We start from the raw sequence: 23712 nt of genomic DNA, 5'->3' as shown, positions 1-23712 counted from the left end.
CATTGACTGCAACGCTTTTGTGCAAACTTTAAATAAAAAGGAACTCAATTCGAGAATAGCCCGATGGGTTTTATATCTCCAAGATTTTGACTACGAAATTGAGCACCATATCGGCTCAAAGATGGCTCACATGGATGCCCTCAGTCGCAGTCCATGTTGTATGACTATCCACTACAGTGTCCTTCTCCAATTTCGCAAAGCACAAGAAACCGACGAGCATATTACGGCTATTAAAGCACTTCTTCAAACAACGCCTTCGTATGATAACTTTCTCGTTAAGAACAATCTCCTGTACAAAAACGTCAATGGCATTGACTTACTTGTGGTGCCTGAGGATATGCAGGCAAATGTCATTATAGCAGCTCACGAACGAGGCCACTTCGCCGTAATCCGCACTCAAGAACTTTTAAACAACGAATATTTTATCCCAAATCTGAAAGAAGAAATTGAGCGGTGTATCCATAACGGCATCCCATGCATCCTCAATAATCGAAAGCGAGGCAAACAAGACGGACTTCTGCACCCCATTGACAAAGACGACGCACCCTTGCATACGTACCATATCGACCACTTAGGTCCCCTTGCCACCACATCAAAGAAATACAAACATATTTTGGCAGTTATAGACTCGTTTACTAAATTCGTGTGGCTTTATCCGACAAAGTCTACAGACGCAGATGAAGTTATCAGTCGGCTGGAATCTCAAAGATCAGTCTTCGGAAATCCTTCACGGATTATCTCTGATCGAGGCCCTGCATTCAATTCCACTGCATTTGCAAACTATTGTGACACACAGAGAATAAAGCACGTTCTTATTACAGCTAGCCTCCCACGATCGAACGGTCAAGTTGAGCGTTTGAACTCCATTATTATTGCTGTCCTTTCTAAACTCTCCATAACCAACCCTGAGCAATGGTACCGTCATGTTCCCGCCGTGCAACAAATTATTAATTCAACTTTTCAACGTAGCATCAATTCCACTCCCTTTGAACTTCTCTTTGGGACTAAAATGAAATCGCAAAACGACATAAGCATCGCTGCTCTAATCGACAAGGAGATCAAATCTGCATTCCTTCAGCAACGTGACGATCTCCGTAAGGACGAAAAACAGCAGATCTCTAAAGTGCAAGACGAAAATCGCCGTACTTATAATTTGCGACGAAAACAGGCACAAAAATTTCAACTTCATGACCTCGTGGCTATCAAACGAACTCAGTTTGGGCAGGTCTAAAACTCAAACATAAATTTCTCGGACCTTATAAAGAAACCAGGCTCAAACAAAATGACACATACGATGTGGAAAAGTGTGCATTTTTCGACGGACCATCCGAAACATCCACTTGTGCTAAATACATGAAACCCTGGTCCAACAATATTAAACGTATCACTTAATTTTTATTAAACTGTCAGAATTATAGGTCCTCCTGTGTTTGGACAGATGACACCTGAGAACTTTCTAATGATTTTTTTTTCCTCATATCAACTTTTTAATTCATTTTGTCATACTAATGTTCTTTTTATTTTTAGTTAACTGTTCTGGTGTGTTTAATCTATTTTTTTGCTCCATTTGTGTAAGTATCCTCAGCTTTGTATCTACAGATTATTTTTTTCATACCTATGTTACTATATTAAAATAATTTTTTAATTTGATGATATACTATGTTGTTTCAGGCGAGGTCGCCTGTCCGGTCATGATGGCCGAATGTGGGAAATGTTATGTCATGATATTACCCTGCTGTGTGACGTATGCATTGCGTCAGCATGCGTTTCCCGCCTTCGGGAGAGGACGAGGATTAGCTGGCGAGCGGAGCAGACGTCGCTCGATCGCTCGTATACCATTTTCATTAATTGTAATCCTAATGTAATCTATATTTGTAAATAGTAATAAATGTGTGTTATCAACTATGGTCGCTGCCTTTCCCCGCATTTATATAAGAGTTAACAGTACTGATAAGTTTGAACAAGACTTCTTTACTTACTGAAGTTGAGCGTTTGAACTCCATTATTATTGCTGTCCTTTCTAAACTCTCCATAACCAACCCTGAGCAATGGTACCGTCATGTTCCCGCCGTGCAACAAATTATTAATTCAACTTTTCAACGTAGCATCAGTTCCACTCCCTTTGAACTTCTCTTTGGGACTAAAATGAAATCGCAAAACGACATAAGCATCGCTGCTCTAATCAACAAGGAGATCAAATCTGCATTCCTTCAGCAACGTGACGATCTCCGTAAGGACGAAAAACAGCAGATAAAAACAGCAGATAAGTAAAGAAGTCTTGTTCAAAAGCTTTTTGTTGGAAAGATAGTGGTGGATTTTTATAATTTAAGACTCTGAGAAGGAGGCCTCATTCTCATTTACGTGTGTTGGGAGAAGGGAATAATGTGGCTGCTGAGTTGTCATGGGATTTATTATTTTCTTATACAATATCTTGAATGAATGCGAATTTTACTTTCTTTAACATCGGCTTCATTGAATTTCCACAGCTAGGGCAGTCTGAAGCCTGTAATGGAAGCGTTCTCGAGCGAATGCATTAAAAATAATGGATTCGAAATTGTTGAAAAAAAAAAGCTTTCATTGTATATACATTATTATTAACTCCTGGAGTCCGGATGAATTAATGGTCTAGTTAGTTATGCTATGTTATTTTTGTATGCATCTAAACACGCTGTATTTAAAATTTAAAGGGAAATTTTCTTAATTTTAAAATTTAAGTAAATTCAGTTTCATCAATAAATAATATTAATGTTAGTAATAATAATCTGGATACTTGTTAAAATAATTTATAAAATTAATACTTATAAATGTTATCTTTAAATACAAATGAATCAGTTTTATCTTTAACTGTTTTTGATTATTAAATTTTTTTGCATAGATTCATGCGAATTAATTGTAAGGTTAGGTTCCTGTCTTGATAAGTTTCGATTATTAGTTAAGAATCTTAATTCTGAAGAATTGTTTTTAGCTGCTCAGTAAAGTCTAAAAGAAAAGTAAAAAGAAGAGTAACTAAAATGCTCATTTATTTACTTATTTATTTAGGACGCAGTGCGGCCTGCGTGACGAGCAAAACTCGTCTTATGACACGAAGGAGTTGCGCCCATATTACATTACACACGAAAAACAAAAAACAAACATATGAAGAAAAAAATACAATTTAATAGAAATATAAAACAATAAAAATACAATACAGTAGTAACTAAAGCTATAAAACAAACAAACATCGTCTTATAGGTTTTTATAGTACAAAGCTATAAAAACCAGTAAGACGTCACATTATGAGATAATAAAGAACTAACAAGTATAAAAGAGTTAGTACGACATCACGTAAAAAATAAATAAGGGGTTCATACGTCACCATCGAGATAGATAAGGCCTGCGCTCTGAATCGAAACTGGCTTGTGACGTCACGGTTAAGGGACCCTCAGCAAACTTTTTGTTGGCTTTTATAAGTTGTAATTTTTTATTCATTATGTTTTAAGAAATGAATTTATGTTTACTTTTGACATCTGAAGCATCATCTCTTGTAATAATTACTAACACTAGTAATATAAAAATTGTCAGCAAAATTTATGATTATTTATTTTAATTGGAAACTAATTTTATATGAAATAACTGTCCTAAGGGGTTAAAAGCAAAACAATTATTTCATTACATAATATGTAGAATATCAAATGCAGTTTAAATTTCATTCTTGACAGAGTACTGTGTTCTTAAATTTAAATATCAATGTTTTTTGCAAATCAAAATATCATTTTATCATGATGAAACTTAAATGCATATGTTTAGCTAATATAGCTTCTGTTCACTTTTATATATGTTGTTATCATGCAATCAGTTTGTTTAAAATTTGTTATGCAATATAAATCTTTCTGAGAATGATAGAAATGTTTCTAAAGTAATGTATGTAAGATTCATATTAAGGTAATTAAATTGCGAAACTGCAAAATGAAATTTTAAAAATGTACAGTTATTGAAGAAGCTGTAGTAATTGAATTCATATGTAGACATACTTGTTTTCATTGTATTTCAATTCAATGCAATTTTAAAAACAATTTTTTTAATTATCTTTTAAATTACAATCTTTAATTTGAGTACGTGGCACCACCAAAAGCTATGTAAGTTAAGTTAAAAAAATTGCTTACATTATACAGAAAAGTTTTGAACATGATGTTAGGATTTATATTTTCTTTTCATGTGGATATTAATAGAAAAAATATTTTCAGAACAGAGGTAACGCTAATAGTTAAATAGGTATGATGTAAATATTTGCAAGAAATTTCAGTTTCTAAAAATTTTTTAAGCATTTCGTATATTTTTAAAATATTTTCAAACAAATTGTGTATAACTTTATTTAAAAAACTTTTTTCCTGTCTTATTTGGAATTTTAATATTGATAGTCTTCAGAGCTATGTAATAAACATTATCTCAATTTAACTACAGATTCTGTCGAATAATTATGTAGCATTAAGAGGAAAACATTAACTGTAATACAGATTAACATACAATATGTAAGTAAGAAATAATTTTAAGAATAGACTATTTAGTAATTTATTACATTCAGAAAAAATTTCAGACTGATATAAGGCATTTAAATGTTAGTCTAAATATTAAGTAGTCTCTTGCATTCGTTTGATGTTTTATAATCCTGCTACATTAATATGATAGATATAAAAAATATGCAATAATTATAGAATGAGAGATAATATGTGTTCCCACTGGCAAAAATTTTGTTAAAGTAGTGGGTGAAACAAAAAAATTTGATGCGGTGGTGAGAATCAACGAGAGACACAAGGACAGTGCAGAAAAATCAAAGTAAAAATTTTTGCTACTTGAATTTTAAAACCAATTTTTCCTTCAAAGAAATGATTTGCTTTTAAAAGCACCACACCATTCTCAAATAATTTTGTTCCTGAACATTACTGACTTGCTTTTAACCCTCTGGCCTACCTCGACTGCTGTCTGTGTGCTCTTTCTATCTTACTGAAAATTTATTTAAAATGTTAGCTATTTGGAATAGGCACAATTAATGTGCCAAATTGTTAGTGGCCGCAAGATGTTTGCTGAAATAGAAAATGAAGATTTAATCTACTTTCGCCTCAAATTACTTATTCATTATGAATCAAAACTTCTACGCCATCAAAATTCTACTCGTCATTACTTCTAAGTTTGTTTTTATAACACATATCTAAATACATGCATATATATATATATATGTAAGGTATAACAAAATACGATGGCTGAGCTAAGAAATGATTTTCGACCTCAAAATTAATTAATCTGAATTTCTGAATTTGATGTTCTGGCTCCCTAACTTCAATATCTCATATGTACACACAAATTCGAGATTTTTACACGCTACAACCTAAAATTAACCAATAGCAGTTTAGCTGTACTTATGCATCTACTTAGTATAAGTATGCGTCGCAAGCAACTACGTGATTCCTTTTCCTAACTTCTGCCATGTAAACATCCCTGCGTTGCCTATGATTTCCTGTCTAAGATCCTTACGTCGTACATTTTAACCAGTGTACATAAAAAATATTGTATGACTGGAGAAATGACTTGTCTGGCAAAGATGACCCGTGAATTATTATGCAATAAAATTATATTTTGAAAAGGCAACGACTGGAAGTTTTTGGTTTTTGCATCCATGTACTACGCAGACTTCAAACTGCTTCGCGTCAAAATATCCACCCTCACCCATGACGACTGCAAGCTGCTAGAAGTACTGGTGTCGTCTCTGCACTTAAAATATTTTATATATATAAATATATTTATCTAATATGTAAGCATAAAATTATTCATTTCATTATTCCATTAAAATTATATATATATATCAGCTATTCCTTACCAGCGTTCTCTTCAATAATTTTATTCAGTTTGACAATTACATCTATAAACAAGTACAGGGAATACCTATGGGCGGGAATTTTTCAACTTCAGTTTGTGAATTATTCCTGTTCACTAAAGAACTAACCTATGTACGTTCACTCAGAACGGAAGAAAGTCTCTTTTTCCAACACATCTATAGATATATTGATGATGTCATAGCATTTAATAACTACAACAAAATAGAAAACGCTAATATCTACCCTGCTTGCTTAAAACTTAATAAAACCAATACAGAACAGCATGATATAGTCTACCTTGATTTACATATTATTGATTACCGTTTTATTAAAGTTTACGATAAAAGAAGAGAATTTAATTTTTCCACACTTAAACTCACTAACTGGAATTCAAATATTTCCAAAAGAGTAATAATCAACACAATTTATTCACAGCTACTTAGAATGAAAAGAATTTGCAATACTGCGGATCACTTACAAGAAGAAATACTATACTTCGTAACTATTTTAAAAAGTAACCAAATACCACATAAAATAATTAAAAATTCCCTGACCAAAGCTGGCATTAACCTTACTTAATTATAGATTTTTTGAGTTAGATAATGATTTTTTATACCTAAAGCTACGGACGGTTTAAGAAGGATGACTAATTCAGAGAATCTATTGTAAAAATGTACAGATAATTCTTGTTTATTCATTCTCTTTCCTCCAAAAAAATTTTGGCACTTTAATCTTAAATACTATTATGTACATATTTTTTAATTTAAATTTCTTTAGTGGCCAATTTTACTGCTTTTATTAACAAATCGGGCTTTTTTCATTTTTCATAGTAGCTTGATCGCCCGCTAGCTTGAAGAATTACGACTTTTTTAACATATTACTGTTTTTCCCTTTTTCTCATGCTTTAATGGCCAAGTTTTTATAGTTTTAGCTGAATTTGCCATTTTCACTTCGAAAAATTTTTTTCCATCCTTCTACAAGCCAAGCGCCATTTTTTGAGCTCTTAACACGATTCACGAGGTTTCCGGCCCCCTCCGATAATAGGAGACGAGTTACAGATAACGAAAATCACTTCGCATTGGCTAAACGCCCACAACTCTTCGCTCCCCCCTACCTACGTCATCCAAAAATAAGACGCTTAAAGTTAGCAGCCATTTTACTACATGTTTTCAGAGGGACAGCTTTACATCGCCAAGGTCAGTTTTTTGTTTCTTTTGTTACAACTTTTTCTTGGTCTTAGCAAGACCCACTGAGTTGTTCTTTTCTCAATTTTTTAAATTTTTTATTGATTATTAACTACAGGTTTTCTTACAGTTTTATAAAATCTACAATTTAAAAATTAAATTGTTAATCTTTAAGCTTGCAGGCCCAGCCCGAATGTATTTGTATTTTTAGGACTAATAGCTCATCGCTATTTATTTTCGTTTTGATTTTAATTTTAGACTAGATTTAGAAAGTTTGATTTTGATTTACATATTTTAACACCTTAATGTGTCTTTCTAAGCGGACGCGTCGGGAAATTGGAACAGAGAATTGGGACTATTAAAATTTCCAAGACACTTTGTCAAAAAATTTTTTAGCGTAAAAGTTTCAATTGTCTGTTTCGGCGAAACGCGTAATGGGGTTAGCTTGATTCGACGTTCAAACAATGAAATTTCCCTTGAAAAGCCTGTTTGGATGTCGAATTGGGCTAATTTACCATTTTCCGCTTACTTTTTAACTTTTTCTGTTATTTAATTTTATTGTATTTATGTTTTACATGTCTAATGATTTGCTTTTCATGTGTATTGATTTTTGAAAACGTCTTTAACCTTTTGGAGCGGCAGCTCTTGGTAACTTTTAGGCGAGCTTTCTACAATTTTTATTTTTTACTTATTTTGCAGCATATTGCGCAAGATGTTTTCTTGACCAAAATTGTTTTTACTGCTTTGCTTGATAAATTATATATATATATATATATAATTAAAATTATTATGTGCATGTAATGGATGCTTTTCTAATGCTCTTGCTCAATAAAGCTTTCATAGGAGTAGCAGAACTTCTCAAACATTTAACAATTTTTATCTCCAGGAGCATTGCCTAGGATGCTCACAGGAGAGACTGATGATACACCTACTAAAGGCGACAAGACAGCACGCACCCAAATAAGTTTTTTGCCACAGTCCAATTTTGAGTAGCAGTCAGCCTCCGCTAACCTTTATACCGTCTAGGGCAGCATGGCTTAAAAACGTATAAAAAAAACTGCACTAAAAATTACATGCAAAATAAGTATGTAAATATACAAGTAAATGCATTTTACCTGAGGCAGTTGGACCTCCCGAATTTCTAGCTTTAAGAAATTGGTGATTCCTATCCGAACGAGGGATGGGGACCTGTGTTAGATGCTGATTCTTCGAGAAGTTCTTGGGTTGGGGTAGGTCATGGTGAGCGTTGGAAGGGCGAGGCATTGGCTGAAACTGCGGCCTGAAGTAAAGGAAGAATGTAAAAGAGAGTTTCTAAAATAAATAAATAAATAAAAACAGCCACACTAAACTCTCTGCATATTTAAAATGCTAAGAAGTGTTCACTCAAGGAAATAAAAATTTTAAAGGAATGGCGATTTTTCAGACGCTGTTTTGGAAACACTTTAGTTAGCTATTTGAATTTCAATTTAAAAGGCGAACTATTGAAATTTCTTGAAAGTACGTTGTAAAAATTAACTGCAATCGCGATTATTAATTTATTATTTATCTACTGCTTAACAATCCTGTTGCCAGTTTTCTTTATGAGCAACTGATTAACAGAGTAAGAAAATCTAGAATTACTCTCAAAGATTCGGTACCTTATGCTATCGATACATTTGGTACAGCCCTTTATAGCGGCTGTCTATGTTACTCACGCTTGGGCCTGGACTTGCCGTTAAGCATGTTTCGAATGCAAGATGCCTGCAAAATTTGCTTCATGATTCAGAAGTGAATTAAATTCTCTGGAAATACTAAGCTGTGGCTACGAATACTTGTTGAATAATATAATCATAAGCTTGCAATGCTATATTTTCACAGAATTCGCATGTTAGAGGAAAACATTGGAAAAATAGAGTATTGAATTAAGGAGTAAGAGAGTATTAATTTGAAATTTCCTTTGCAAAAGAAGTAATTACACGTTTCAGTAAAATGTAGGGTCTATTTTGCAATTTTGCGATGCAATTTTCCTGAAATTGAAGGCAACAATTGTTTGCAAAATTTTTTACTGGTGGTACAGCTCAAAAACGAGATTTAATTCGAGAATGAAAATAACATGTCGTAAGAAAAGAATGAATAGCTAGCTATTCATTCCTTTCCAATAACTAATAGTGATAATAATTAGATTAATTAGGTGATAATTAGGTTGATAAGTCGACTCGAAACTATCTGTACTCTCCTTGAGAACTATGGATATTCCTTAAAGTGATATATTATTGCGAGGATAATAAATGCATGAAATAATAATTGAAGTGCTAGCAACTAAGTAAAAAATAAGTAAGTATAAATAAAAAAGGCGTAGAACGTACAAGTTAAGATGTTAGCCAGCCAAGTAGAAAAATACTCTTTAATCTGGTTCTAAAGAGGCCCACCGACGGCCGAGCGGTAATAGCGGTGAACACTGGTAGTTCGGTCCGGGGTTCAAGTCCCGAGGAACCGGCTGGCTACATGGGGGTTGTGTTTTTCCCCATGTTTAACGTGGATACGATCCAGTTTCCCTTAAAAAGGCCTCCACGAGTTCCGTGTAGTGCCTAAGGTCGGAGCACGTAATGAGCAAAACAAAAAAAAAAAAAAAAAAAAAAAAAAAAGAATTTAACTCTGAAAAGCTTGGAAAGTTTATACGAGTATATTAAGCTCCCCAATTTTGAATATACAGTTATGGATCAAGTTAAACAAAGCAAGGCAAAAATTAATGCATTTTAAGCGTTGGCAGATGAGTCAGCTAATTCTGATTTAAAAGCATTTTTAAAAGCTAGATTATATTGGAATTCTGAAAAAATGAATTATTGCTCCCAAAAAGTTTATGCTATCGTCTAGTGAAAATTTAAAATTTGTTTATGACTGGTGAAAGAAAATAAATCTCTGTTCGAAAGTAATTTAAAAGTCCCCATGGATTTAAATTGGAAGTTAATTAAAAAAGTATTTTATTCCACACAGTTTAAGCCCGTTTGTAGGAAATATACCTTATTCCTAGAAATTTGGATAGTTTTTTTCTTTATATTTCCTCGAAGGTAAAAGAATCAACGACGGATTGTTTATTGCGTGGGTTTGAATCCTAACATAATTGATTTTATTTTAAATTCTCATAAATATTTGTTTAAGGTGGGCACTAGCAGTTTTAGGCTTTGTCCACTACTAAGGCCAGAAATGGTTATTATTTTATTATGAAGTCACCATATAAGCGGGAACCTCTACGAAAGAACAGACAATTCACATTCACTGGTAGTTCGGTCCGAGGTTCGAATCCCGCGAACGGGCTGGCTGCATGGGCGTTTTCGTGGTTTTCCCCATGTGTAACGTGTATACGAGCCAGTTTCCCTTAGAAAGTTCTCCACGAAAGGCATCCCTTCCCTTAGGCAGATAGCCCTAGTATGCTTTGCCGTATTCTCAATACACACACATACACACAATTCACATTCATGCCATTTCGAGGATTCGAACCCGGGTTCTTCGTTACAATTCCTTAAATATAAACTGCGTTTTGTGCCGACATCGAAAAGTTAAATCATCCAATTTAATGGCAGTAGCAGACAGAATTGTTTTAAATATTTAACAGCTTTAAAGTGCTTTTTAAAAAAAATTCTTGTTATACAGTTCTGCAAATGAGCCGAAATATTTCATTATTCCTTCTGGCGCAATCATTCTTACAGATTTCAGAAACATTATTTCTCCTATTATTTATCATTTACGTTAAGACCAAACGCAAAAGACAAGTACATGTAACTTAACAATGAGAAATTCAGTGCTAATGAAAGAAGTTAACCCACAAAAAAGGTTACTTAATTATCGAACTGTATCCAGGTGAAGACGCAAATATTTTGAGCAGTAAAACTGAAATCTTCTACCGCTAGATTAAAATATTCTGTTACAAAACTGTCATTATTCTTGGCCGTCTTTCTTATAGTATTTGAACTTAATTTTCATTTTCATCGTTTAGTTTTTTCGTTAAATTCCTATTCTAAATTTAGTATCATAATTCTCAAAATTAAATATTACTTTTAGTAATAATCATGTTTGTATCATAATTTTAAATTACTCTATTACTTATAAAATTATAGTAGTATAGTACAGGCCATTATCCATCGAGCTACGGATGTGCTGATGGTCGCTTAAAGATATTTTGATATGATGATATGTAATGATAATAGTAAGAACCAGATTCGAGCTACCGTGCATTGTACGTAATAGAATGTTGCATGACAGTGTTAAAAAGAAAAAAATCGCTAAATGCTCTACCGTTATTAGTAAAGTGACAAATAATCCTAATACGTCAGAGCTTTGATTATTTGAGATTTTTCCTTATAAATATTTTTCTTTTTTTGAAGGTGCTCACCTTAAAGGAATGTAGTACACAATTGTGGACATTAATTATACCTGATTGGTTCTTTAGACGAAACTAAGTGTTCTAGTTTTGAAATATTTCATACATTTCATATAGAGTTAAGAAGACAGAGAAAGAAATATTTTGTACCTCATTTCCGGAGGCGAGAGTGACCTAGAAGAATAATCCGGCGTTCTCCTAGAAGTGGGATCGGCTATGAATTGCGTCCGACGTCTGTCCTCGAAACCAGCCTCTCTCGAACGATGTCTGGAATATTCGACCATAGGCGAGGCAGTTGCCAAGGGACGCGTCAGCTCGCTCATTGGGGAATACTGAGGAGATGTGGGTGTAATACCCATTGGAAGGCCAGTCTGTTGTCGTCCATCGTTTTCGTAAGAGGGCGAGCTGCATTCTACAGCCATTATACGGCGCTCTAAAACCAACACATGATGCAATTAATAAAAGTACAAGACATATTTCGGTTGATACATACAATTATCATTCTAAGCAATTGCTTTTCGAATAAAATGTGCAGTTAAGTTACATGCTGGATTAAAATTAGAATATTTAACAAACAGAGCATTTAACATTTTAAGATTTTTTTCTACAAGTCCTGAAAAATTTTAACACAGATATATAAAATCAGACATCGACCAAGATCGTCAGTTGGCCGCTATTTGGAGATCAAAGGTTACGATTTTAATTTCCAGTCAAAAAATATTATATTTAAGATTTTGATTAACAAAACTCAACAAAAAGAGCAACTTAAGATGTTGACAAACTTAAATGTTTTATGTATTCAAACAGCTGAATGGAAATTTATTTACATTAGAAGGCACATTCATCAAATTTAAGTTTTTGCGTTATTTTTAAATTAGAAGCTCTGCTTCTTTTGTACAACATGTAAAGACATCACTGGATCAGCATTCAGACCTGAAATCCCCTTGTCTATCTTTTACTATACCACTGAATGTTTTGACATTGTCTCGAATTTCTACTCAAAAAAGGCATTGAAAACAAAACTTTATATATATAACAGTTAACAGTACTGATAAGTTTTGATCTTTTAGTTTGAAAGCATTAGTTTTAAATTATAAACAAAATATAGCTATTAAATGACATGCCGAGTCAAAGAGACTTTTATCTAAAAAAAAAAAATCGTTGGATAACGATAAAAGAAATGAGGCAACATTAGCTATGAGGCTACAAAGGTACAAAATTAATCAAGATAAGGCTGCAGTCAGTAATTTATAGAACTAACTGAAATGATGTTAGAATATAGAACCTAAAATACTGGGTCTGGCATGAACTAATAACACGAACGCTAGCTGCAGGTGTATGCATTCGAGACACAAAATAACTCTCATGCACTTCGGAGACCTATGAATAGCACGGCCGTATGTATAGTGCTTATATTATTGACTTACGTTTTAGGGGTGTAGGTTGTTTATTACATGTAGAGTACAGCTATGTGGCAAAAACCACATTGATATGAGCTGACAATTTCAGAGTTTTCAATGCACAGTCCGCCGCAGGATATGTCCAAGACGTTTTGTCTACGGCTGGTAAAAAGTCAGTGGAATAAAGGAATGTAGATATGCTGGGCTATTGTATTCATTTCTGAAATGATTACTTCGATCAACGCCACACACCGTGGAAACACTATCAATTCAAATACCGTGGAAAAGTCTGTAGAGACATTAGCTATTTCTTTTTGGAAGCATGAGAGATGAGAAATATGCAACGTCTTTGCCGAGAACCGAATCACGGGCTTCTGGAATACCGGTCCAGGGTGCAGAACCACTACACCATGAAGGCACGCTAGGAAGGCGGGAAAAATACGTTATACACTCCCCCTTTTAAAGGGCGACTGGGGATTTTAGGGGACCGACCCAATCGCCAAATCCTGGGTGAGAAGAATCATTATCCCACACCCTTTTAGTTCGGGTGCCACTGTAGAGACATTAGGTATACTTTTTGGAAGCAAAAAAGATTAAAAATATGCAACACCTTGGCCGGGAATCGAACCACGGACCTCTAGAATACCGGCCCAGCGTGCAGAATTACTACACCACGAAGGCACGCTAGGAAGGCGGCAGAAATACCTCATAAATCTAATTCTAAATAGTCGTTTGCATTATTCATCAGTAGGAAAGGAGCAATGTCATTAATTAATTTGATTACTTAATTACAGATGAAGTCTTGTTCAGAAGCTTTTTGTTGGAAAGAAATAATAGAAAATAAATTTGAGGCTATAGAAGGCAAATTAGACGCGGTTGAAAACAAAGTTGGGCAAATTGAAGAAAACGTTTCTTCTGTCAAACAACAAATAGAACACATAGTTTTGGCCGTAGAACAACAAATCGATTATAGAGTTTCTTTAGTGAACGATCAAATAGAAGAAACAGTTTCCGCTGTGGAGCAACGGATAGAAGGAAGAGTTTCTGCCGTCCAACAACAGATTGATGACAGGGTTTCTGCAGTTGCCAGAGAAGTTGATAATTTAAAGAAATTCGTAGCGACGGTAGGGAGCACTTCGGATGGTTTAAAATTTCTACCCATGCCTGCTAGTCCCTCTCTGAAGCTATCGGCATCTGATGGGAAGACCTCCTGGCAGGTGTATAAGACACAGTTTTCTATCGTGGCGGATGCGAATGGATGGGATTCCCAAGCTAAGGCCTGTCATCTCGCCGATTCTTTAAGAGCAGATGCAGCGGATATCCTTCAGTCTCTTCCCGAAAACAAAAGGTTGGATTTCGAAGCTCTGTCCGGCGCTTTGGGGAGAAGTGTTTAAAAGACTACAGCAGGCTCCAATTAAAATCTCGTCAACAGAAGCCTACCTAAATACTTCAGGAGCTCGCCACGGATGTTGAAAGGCTGTCCCATCTCGCCTTTTCGGAATGCCCGACAGAAACAAGGGAAATCCTGTCCCTGCAATACTTTATCGACGGCATCCGGGATACTGAAATACAGAAAGCTCTGCGAATGGCGGATGTGCAGGACATAAAAAGCGCTATGTTGTACGCCATGAAGTTCGAGGCAGCACAGCAAGCAACTCGTAAAGATCGCTAACCAGTCAGAGCTGTGTGAGTACACGAGCCAGTGGATCAGCTGATGGCTCGTTTAGATGATTTAGCCAGAAAACTCAATGTATTAAATATTTGCATAATCTCCTGTAGTAACGGCAACCGCCGTCAATAAAAAGAGGTGCTTTCCTTGGTGGCACCGCAGTTCATTTTAGTTCGAACCAGAGTAGACCTGCCCGGGGGAGAAGCCAGGGGATGATAGATTCCGGTTCCCGTCTTGTTCCTGTTCCAGTCCTGTTCCGGTTCCCGTCTTGTTCCGGTTCCCGTCCTGTTCCGGTTCCCGTCTTGTTCCGGTTCCCGTCTTGTTCCGGTTCCAGTCCTGTTCCGGTCCTGATCCAGTCCTGTTCCAGTTCCAGTCCGGCCGTTTAAGTCCAAAACACGTAGGAGCTGAAGTCTGAATCCAGCGAATGGAGATGTATGCCGAAAGGGCTAGATGGATTTTGTCCTTTTAAAGAAAGCGTTCTTCACCGTGCCGGAATAGCTGTTACTTTAAAGCATTTTGAATGTTTCCACCTAAGATGTTAAGTTTTCGTTTATGATGTTAAGTTTTTCATCATTTTTGAAGTTCCAGTTAAATAAACCTTTAAGTTTTAGACAAGGTTTTTGTGTTCCTCAGAAATTTTAGATTCCAAGTCAGATATATCACATAGGATTTAACGGAAAAATCAACACAATGCTTTGATACGGAGTAGAAGTGAGAACAAAGTGGCTCTAAGGTGTTGGAAATGTGGTATTGAAGGGCACATACGACGGCATTGCAGAACACCACAGGGTACGGATAATAACGGATGGTTTGATAAGACCAGTGAATGCCTGGAGATGGAATATTGGTGAGAAGAAACCAACCCTAAATTGCTGGAACTGCGGTGTTGAAGGCCACACACGAAGGAGCTGCAGAACACCTCAGAGCACGGAAAATAAGAGAGGTGGGTTAAACAGACAATTAAATGCCACTGGACGGAAAAGGAGTGACAAGAAACCAAAGTGCTGGAACTGTGGAGCTGAAGGCTACATACGAAAGAATTGCAGAACACCTCAGCATAAGGAAATTGAGACCATTTCTCAGCAACGACGCAGGAAACAAATTAGTGACCATATCGAGGAACGGATGTTGCCAGATAATGAAAACACTTGTTTTAAAGCTCTCAAGATTTCTAAAGTGAGTGGCAACAGTAACGGACTGTCCATCAATGGGAATATCGATGGAGTTCTTTGCGATATGATCATTGACACAGGAGCTAATGTTACCATCATTAGGAAAGATTTAGCTGAACAGTTTAAAGATAAACTTATTTGGACGCCATCCTGTGTTACTCTTTAGACTGCGTCTGGTGACAAGATCGACATAGCTGGGAAGTTAAACGTGAACATCACGTTTGGAAGTGCCGCCTACCATCACACGACATATGTGGCGGATATTACAGATCCATGCATACTCGGACTGGACTTTTTAAGGAAGTACGATTTTTCCTTAGACTTCAAAAACAACAAACTGCTTTCAGCATCTGAAGACATGACTATCCATCCTCATAAGGGATCCTCACCTGGAAATGCCGACGTGTTGTCCGAAAGACCCAGCTCAGGAAGCTGCCGAAATCGTACTAGGGTCGAAAAGAAACGCAAGACTACCAGCTATTTTCCATCCCAGATGCTCTTTGGTCGAGACCTTCGTCTGCTTTGTGAGCGCCTGTTTGGTCGCCCTACGGATGCGCCTTCATCGCCTGAGGAATACATACAAGATGTCCAGGCCCAGTTTGAAGTGATGCACTGTTCCACACGAAAGCGAGTCAACTTGGCGACGGAGAAAATGAGGACCAGATACGACACGAGAGCTACTGGACATAGATTCAACAAAGGAGACAAGGTGTGGTTGTGGAACCCGATTCGACGAAAAGTTGTCAGGCCTAAATTACAGTCACCTTGGGATGGTCCGCACATAGTTCTAAACAGGCGGAATGACGTCGTGGTTCGTATCCGTAAGTCTTCAAACTCTAAACCTAAAGTCGTTCATTACAACAGGTTAGCTCATTACTATGGCCATAGTACGTAGTGTAAATAATTGTAAATAGCGTAAGACCATGGTCCTTTTTCTTTCTAAATGTGTATTTAGCATTTGATTGCATTTGAATTGTTTAAATTAGTTATTGCATTTATTGTTCATTCTGTTTGTTATTGTAATGTGTTAGCTTCCTTTTGTAGTTAAATTAATCACTCGTAAAATGGTTGTAAAATCCAAACATTTATTTGAAGATAAATCTTAATAACCTATACGTAACGTATTCGTAAACGTACATTAGTTAGTTGAATTATAAATTAAATTGGTTTATTTCCCGTGCAGTGCAGCGCGTGACGAATATTAAAGGAAAGCTAAGCCAGAAAATTAAAAATACAAGAGCACGGACATCTAACATTTAATAAATAAATATCTCTTTTTGCTTTCGAGAAAATTCCAGAAATTTTTCACGCACGATTTAAAATCATATAAAAGGAGGAAAACCTCTCCGTTCGGTGATTTTTGATTATTTAGTTTGTTGTTATTTTTAAGAGTTTGCTTAGAAAACTGCTCTTGTTGACTGTAGCGAATTCGCCGATTAGCTTTCTTGAATTACGTTCTCTTGAACATTTGATTAGTTAAAAGATAAATACTGTGAGATATTGTTATACTGAAGGAATATCTGAGGAAAATTAAGCATTTTTGGTGTGATAATCAAAAATTTTGTTCATTTTTCACGGACTTGTGCATTCATTTCGTAACGAGCCCGTACGCCCGCAACAATATGTGTTTGCGTGTGGATTTATGCATACGTGTATTTAAACATACAGGTATATGTATGTGTATATATTTTATCATCAGGCTCTTGAAGAAGTTTTCGTATTTCTTCTTCAGTCAGACCTCTTTTCCTTTTAGGCATATTGCTAGAAAAATGCCAAAATAATTCCTAAAAAACTTACGAAAATATGCAATATTCTAAAGCAACCCAAGGCTCTGTTTACAATTTGCAAACGCAGTTATCGCGAATTCTGTAGCTATGTAGCTACAAGAACTACAAGGGAAAAGTTGGGAAAAACCGGATTCTTAACACAAAGGCCTTTGAAAGAGACAAGTGGTTAAAACCCCAGGGACATCAAATTTGACATTTCACCCCACTCTTTCAGCTATGGAAGTGAGAAAGGAAGGAGTGGCCAAATCGGCATGAGAAGTGAAGCACTGCTCCAAAACTTCGGTCTCCAGATGGGGTGTTTTCTGTTTACATTCAGAAGCTCGCTTGACAGCGCTCTGATAGTATTTCGACACACAACAGTTCCATACAAATCGAAAAACGGGACACTTCCGCATAAAAGAAATATTCGTAGTATGATGGATAATAGCAATTTGTATAGTTTAGCGACATTTACGCAAAAATCACATCTTGGTTATTTTTCGATAATAAACAATAGCGATTTTGATTATGAATTTGTTTTATAAAATTCTAAGCTGTTTCTAACCTTAAATTTTTTTTAATGTAGTTAACAAAAACTTGTGAAAATATTTCATTCAAATTAAACCATTCTGAGCAAACTGATCTGTGAAAAGTATAGCATTTAATTCCGTTCAGAATGAAATGTTGTTTAAAAATGTATTCTTTTCATATACTTAGGAGTCTGAAGTATTGTAGAAAAAGAAAATATATACATTTATATGTATATTTACAACGTAAATACAAAATATTTACATCCGATCGTGTCAAAACCCATTGAACTCAATGGTAAATTACCCAATGTTTTGGTCACCAAAGAAGGGATCGGCAGTGCTTCAAAGCAGGGTATGGAGAAACCTGTTTAGGGCCACTCCATCTAACTTCCTACCTCCATGCTTTCAGCCTGGAAAATGGGGGCGGGGGTGAAAGACATTGCTACTAAAGTGGACAACCCCGTCATTTTAAACAGAGGACTCTATGACCACTATAATGGCATCCCGTCTTCAAAAGGTTAATTCATGATAATTTAATTCTGCAGCCTCTATTATTGAACTCGTAAAATAAATCCTTTATTTCTTTATAAATCTCATATATCAGGGCGGGAAAAAGCCTGAACATTATCTCACATTGTGCATTCAAATGTTTATGTGTCCATTTAAAAGTATATATTAAAGCGGAAAGTTCTGCCTGATATACCGAATTATATGCGTTTAGAAGCACTCTTTGTTACAATCTTTTCCTCACATGCTAAAACGTCCAATCTTCCATAGCGCAAAAGAAATTTATTATAAAAACAAATGCATGACAACGAGAGAGGCGAGACGCCAGCCAAAATAAACACCAACTCGATAGGCGTAGTCCTGAACGCTTTTGTGATCGCCAGCATCCACCGGCGTTGAATTGTGTCCAACTTCAATCTAATTCTTTGCGAGTCCGCCGCTCTGGATAAAAATATAGATTTTAGCAAAAACGTTATGCTTAGAGAATGAAAATACCTCAGCGTACCTTTAAAATTGTATACATTTTCCCCTTAATACGGTATTAGCTACTTTTATTTTATGTTCCAGACGCCAAAATGTTTTAAATAAAATAAATTTTTTTCACATCCACATATTATTGTAACACGAACTTTTTAAAATTAGTGTAAATTACTTTACTCGAAAGATATAGTGAATGCACAGAAATTAAAGATATCCACATGCCGGAAATGAAAAATATGAAATATGTATGGGTATTTATGCATGTGCTTCCAAAAAGCATGTATTTGCCTTTAACAAAATACGTAAATATTTATTAAATTATTTATAAATGTATTTGAAATGAAGGATTTAAATAACTGTGAAAGTTACTGTGAAGAAATGTAATTATTAAATGTATCTAAATTTATAATGATTATAAATATTATTTAAATATATAATAACCGTAACATTGAATTGTAAACATAAATTGACATCCTCTTGACAAATACGTTATAAAACTATTTAAGCTAGAATTGTTCGTACTGGAAAGCAATCTGTTAAAAGGTACTGTAAAGCAATTTCTATGAGATGCGAATATAAGAAAGTAATAAAGAAGAGGTTTGGAATATATATTGTTGAAATTAAGGGTAAAAAAATTAATAAGTATAATTAAAAGAATTACTCCCAACACATTTTATAATAAGTCGGTTACAGGTTTTAAATAATATTTAAAAAAATATTCCTTACTTTATTCCCTTTCAGAAATATTCAGAGAAAGTTAAGTACTCTTTAAAGTATTTCGCTATTGAACTAAAAGGTGCTCTAATTTGAAATGGACCGAATAGAGCATTTATTATAAATTGACTTATAGTTTTCGATTTAAAAGATGCCTTAGAAGCAGAAATAATGCATAATTTTAATAATGCAATAAACTTCGATCTTAATTTTTGTAATCCTTAACAGAATCAAATTGAATTACCTTAAATTTTTTTTCTAATGTAGTTAACGAAAACTTGTGAAAATATTTCATTCAAATTAAACCATTCTGAGCAAACTCATCTGTGAAAAGTATAGCATTTAATTCCGTTCAGAATGAAGTGTTGTTTAAAAATGTATTCTTTTCACATACTCAGGAGTCTGAAGTATTGTAGAAAAAGAAAATATATACATTTATATGTATATTTACAACGTAAATACAAAATACTTACATCCGATCGTGTCAAAACCCGTTGAACTCAATGGTAAATTACCCAATGTTTTGCTCACCAAAGAAAGGATCGCCAGTGCTTCAAAGCAGGTTATGGAGAAACCGGTTTATTGCCGTTCCAAAGTTCGGCGGAGGTGGAATTATGGTCTGGGGGTCTTTCTCCTGGTATGGGCTGGGACCCTTGGTCCCCATTCATGGTAAGCTCAACTCCGATGCCTACTGCACTATTTTGGATGACCAATGGGCTTCCTACGTTGTGGCAGTTTTACGGGTTAGACCCCTGTTACTTTCAGGACGACAATGCCAGTTGTCATGTTTCGACGGTAACCAAGGCTTGGTATGGTGCCAATGGAGTTCATCGAATGGACTGGCCTGCCCAGAGTCCAGACCTGAACCCTATCGAGAACCTTTGGGACGAGTTGCGTCGCCGAATCAGTGGTGCACTACCCGTGCAAAATCGGTGAAGGAACTTCTATGTCTTCTCCAAGCCGAGTGGAAGAAAATACCACTAGCTGTCATACAAAGACTTGTGGAAAGTATGCCCCGGATGTTCCACGCTGTAATTACCTTTGGTGGAGGCTCTTCCAACTATTGATTTTGAATAAAGTTAGTTTTTCTTTTCTATCGCAGGTGTCCAAATACTTATTGGTAGTCAGTGTACTAATATGCCTGGAAATTCGGAAAAAAGGATGATAATAGCTGAACTTAGTTTAATATCAAATTCTTCCTCTCCCCTTACCTCTCAGCCATCGCGACTGTGCTTCGATATCATTACATATATATAATTAATAATAATTTATAATGGGAAAACTTTCCATATATCCTCTCCAAGGAACACAAATTGTATTGAAAACCATTAAAAATTGATTTTTTTTTTTTTTTTTTTTTTTTTTTTTTTTAGAATTCAAATATTATTTCTGATTTTTAAACAGAAGTTAAAATTACTACTTAAAATACTATTTAAATTCTAAAATATTTTTTTTTCATTCATGGTTTTCTATGCAATTTGTGCTCCTTGGAGACGGTATATGGAAATTTTTACTATTATAAATTATTATGAAATATTGGTTTATTACTCTGCAGCCTTAGCGCAAGTTTTAGGCATTTTAATTTACATTTAATTACTTTATTTTGAATTTATATTCAAACCAGTAGCAGCTTTTAACGCTATTTTAGTAACAGCGTAGTCTATGTATTATCTGCAAGAAGAATTCCGATTTTCTCGCCAATTTAGGCTAAACTTTCTTAAATAGAAAACTGCACTTTAAGGCAACACCTTTTTACTTCCATGACTTAATACTTAGACTTCCAGCCATTTGGATTTAAATAGCTTTGAAGGCATGTTTGTTTATTTTAATGTGCTAATTTTATTTTTAAATTTAGAATTACGTAACGACTTGTTTTGAGTTTAATTTATGTTTGTATCATTTTTGATCTTCTTTTGATTTTGAATTAACTTTTAATGTTCTAGTATGTTTACTTCTGTTTTTTTAATTTAAATGAGAGTGTAGGGAATATGTCTTCTAAAGTAAGCATCTTGTACAGATTAATTGTATTTTTAATGAGAAACTTCAATTTTAAGATTATTTGCTATTTTGTTTTACAAGATTCTTCTTGCTTAAAAGGATTAATGTTTTTATTTGGATTGAATATTGATTGTGACTTATGGGTTGTGTCTAGCAAATAATCTGAAGCTTACTTGGAAGTAAAATGAAACACTCTCTATTAATTTACTTGTTGTTAATTGATGGTAGATTGGTTTATCCCCTTCATAAGTCGATTAATCTGCGATCAAAGAGAGTAGCTACTTTTTCGACATTTAAAAATTTACTTTTGGTATTTTTGCGATTAAAGATTTTTCCTAGCAGATTTTTAAACAAGAAGTTCAAATTATTTAAAATACTAATTTAAATTCTAAATTTTTTTCATTCATGGTTTTAAATTTAATTTAGAGATGATATATTGAAAGTTTTCCTATTATGAATTATTATCAATTATTGGTTTATTACTCCGCAGCTTTAGCGCACGTTTTAGTCTTTTTAATTTACTTTTAATTACTTATTTTGAATATATATATATAAGAAAAATAAAGAATATGTAAAAGATCAAATTAGCAGCGTAAATCTGCCTTCTGTATTCTCAAAATAGTAACCTAACTCTCTACACTGCGTTCTGGTTATATGTAAATTTAACTAAAACACAAGCAGCCAATAGTAATTTTACAGTAATATTAACTATCTAATCAAAAGGCATTGAGAACCAAAAATTAATCGGTCTGAATTAAGATTTCCTCCTGAACATTACTGACTTGCTTTTAACCCTTTGTCCTAGCTCGACTGCTGTCTGTGTGCTCCTTCTATCTTACTGAACATTTATTTAAAATGTAAGCTTTTTGGAATAGGCACATTTAATGTGCAAACTTGCTTGTGGCCGTAAGATGTTTGCTGAAATAGAAAATGAAGATTTAATATACTTTCGCCTCAAATTCCCTATTTATTATGAATCAACACTTCTACGCCATCAAAATTCTACTCTTCATTACTTCTAAGTTTGTTTTTATCACAAGTATCTAAATATATGCGTATATATATATATATATATGTAAGGTATAGCAAAATACGATGGTTGCGCTAAGAAACGATTGGCAACCTCAAAATGAACTATTCTGAATTTTCTGAATTTGATGTTCTGGCCCCCTAACTTCACTATTTCATTTGTACTCCCAAATTCGAGATCTTTACACGTTACAACCCTAAAATTAACTAATAGCAGTTTAGCTGTACTTATGCATCTACTTAGTATAACCACTCGTCGCAAGCAAATACGTGATTCTTTTCCCGAACTTCTGCCATAAAAGGCCACGTCTGAAAGTTTTTGGTTTTTGCATCCATGTACTACGCAGATTTCAAGCTGCATCGCGTCAAAATATCCACCCTCGCTCATGACGACTGCAAGCTGCTAGACGTACTGGTGTCGTCTATGCACTTAAAATATTATATATATATATTTATCTAATATGTAAGTATAATAAAAAATAGTAAATTTATAAATGAACAAAGAGCAAGTTAAATAACGAACATGTAAAATGAAAACATAAATATTTAAAAAAAAATAATAAATAGTCCATATTCCAATTGAAATTATATTCATTTCATTATTCCATTAAAATTATATATATATATATATAATTAAAATTATTATATGCATGTGATGGATGCTCTTGCTCATTAAAGCTTTTATGGGAGTAGCAGAACTTCTCAGTCATTTAACAATCTTATCTCCAGGAGCATTGCCTAGGATGCTCACAGGAAAGTCTGATGATATACCCACTGATGGCGACAAGACAGCACGCACCCAAAGAAGTTTTTTGCCACAGTCGAATTTAGACTTCGGTTTTTTTGAGTAGCAATCAGCCTCCGCTAACCATTATACCGTCTAGGGCAGCATGGCGTAAAAACGTATAAAAAAAACTGCACTAAAAATTTCATGCAAAATAAGTATGTAAATATACAAGTAAATGCGTTTTACCTGAGGCAGTTGCACCTGCCGAATTTCTAGTTTTAAGGAATTGGTGATATCCATCCGAAAGTGGGATGGGAACCTGTGGTAGTT

At 34.6% G+C, this 23712-nt stretch overlaps 1 protein-coding gene across 1 annotated transcript in view; it reads right to left on the bottom strand.

Annotated features, from left to right (window-relative positions):
* The window catches only part of LOC118200366 (regulating synaptic membrane exocytosis protein 2-like), a 472906-nt gene that overhangs the window by 349453 nt on the left and 99741 nt on the right, over positions 1 to 23712 (bottom strand). Inside the window, 1 exon segment of the mRNA XM_085809579.1 lies at positions 8164 to 8312. Within this exon segment, the coding sequence (XP_085665705.1) occupies positions 8164 to 8312 (149 nt within the window).

Source organism: Stegodyphus dumicola, chromosome 2 (assembly GCF_044657685.1).
Source record: "Stegodyphus dumicola isolate Sdum_Otavi_A_Nest chromosome 2, ASM4465768v1".
In the NCBI taxonomy this organism is placed as follows: Eukaryota; Metazoa; Arthropoda; class Arachnida; order Araneae; family Eresidae; genus Stegodyphus; species Stegodyphus dumicola.
This window is presented reverse-complemented; position numbering and strand designations above follow the sequence as displayed.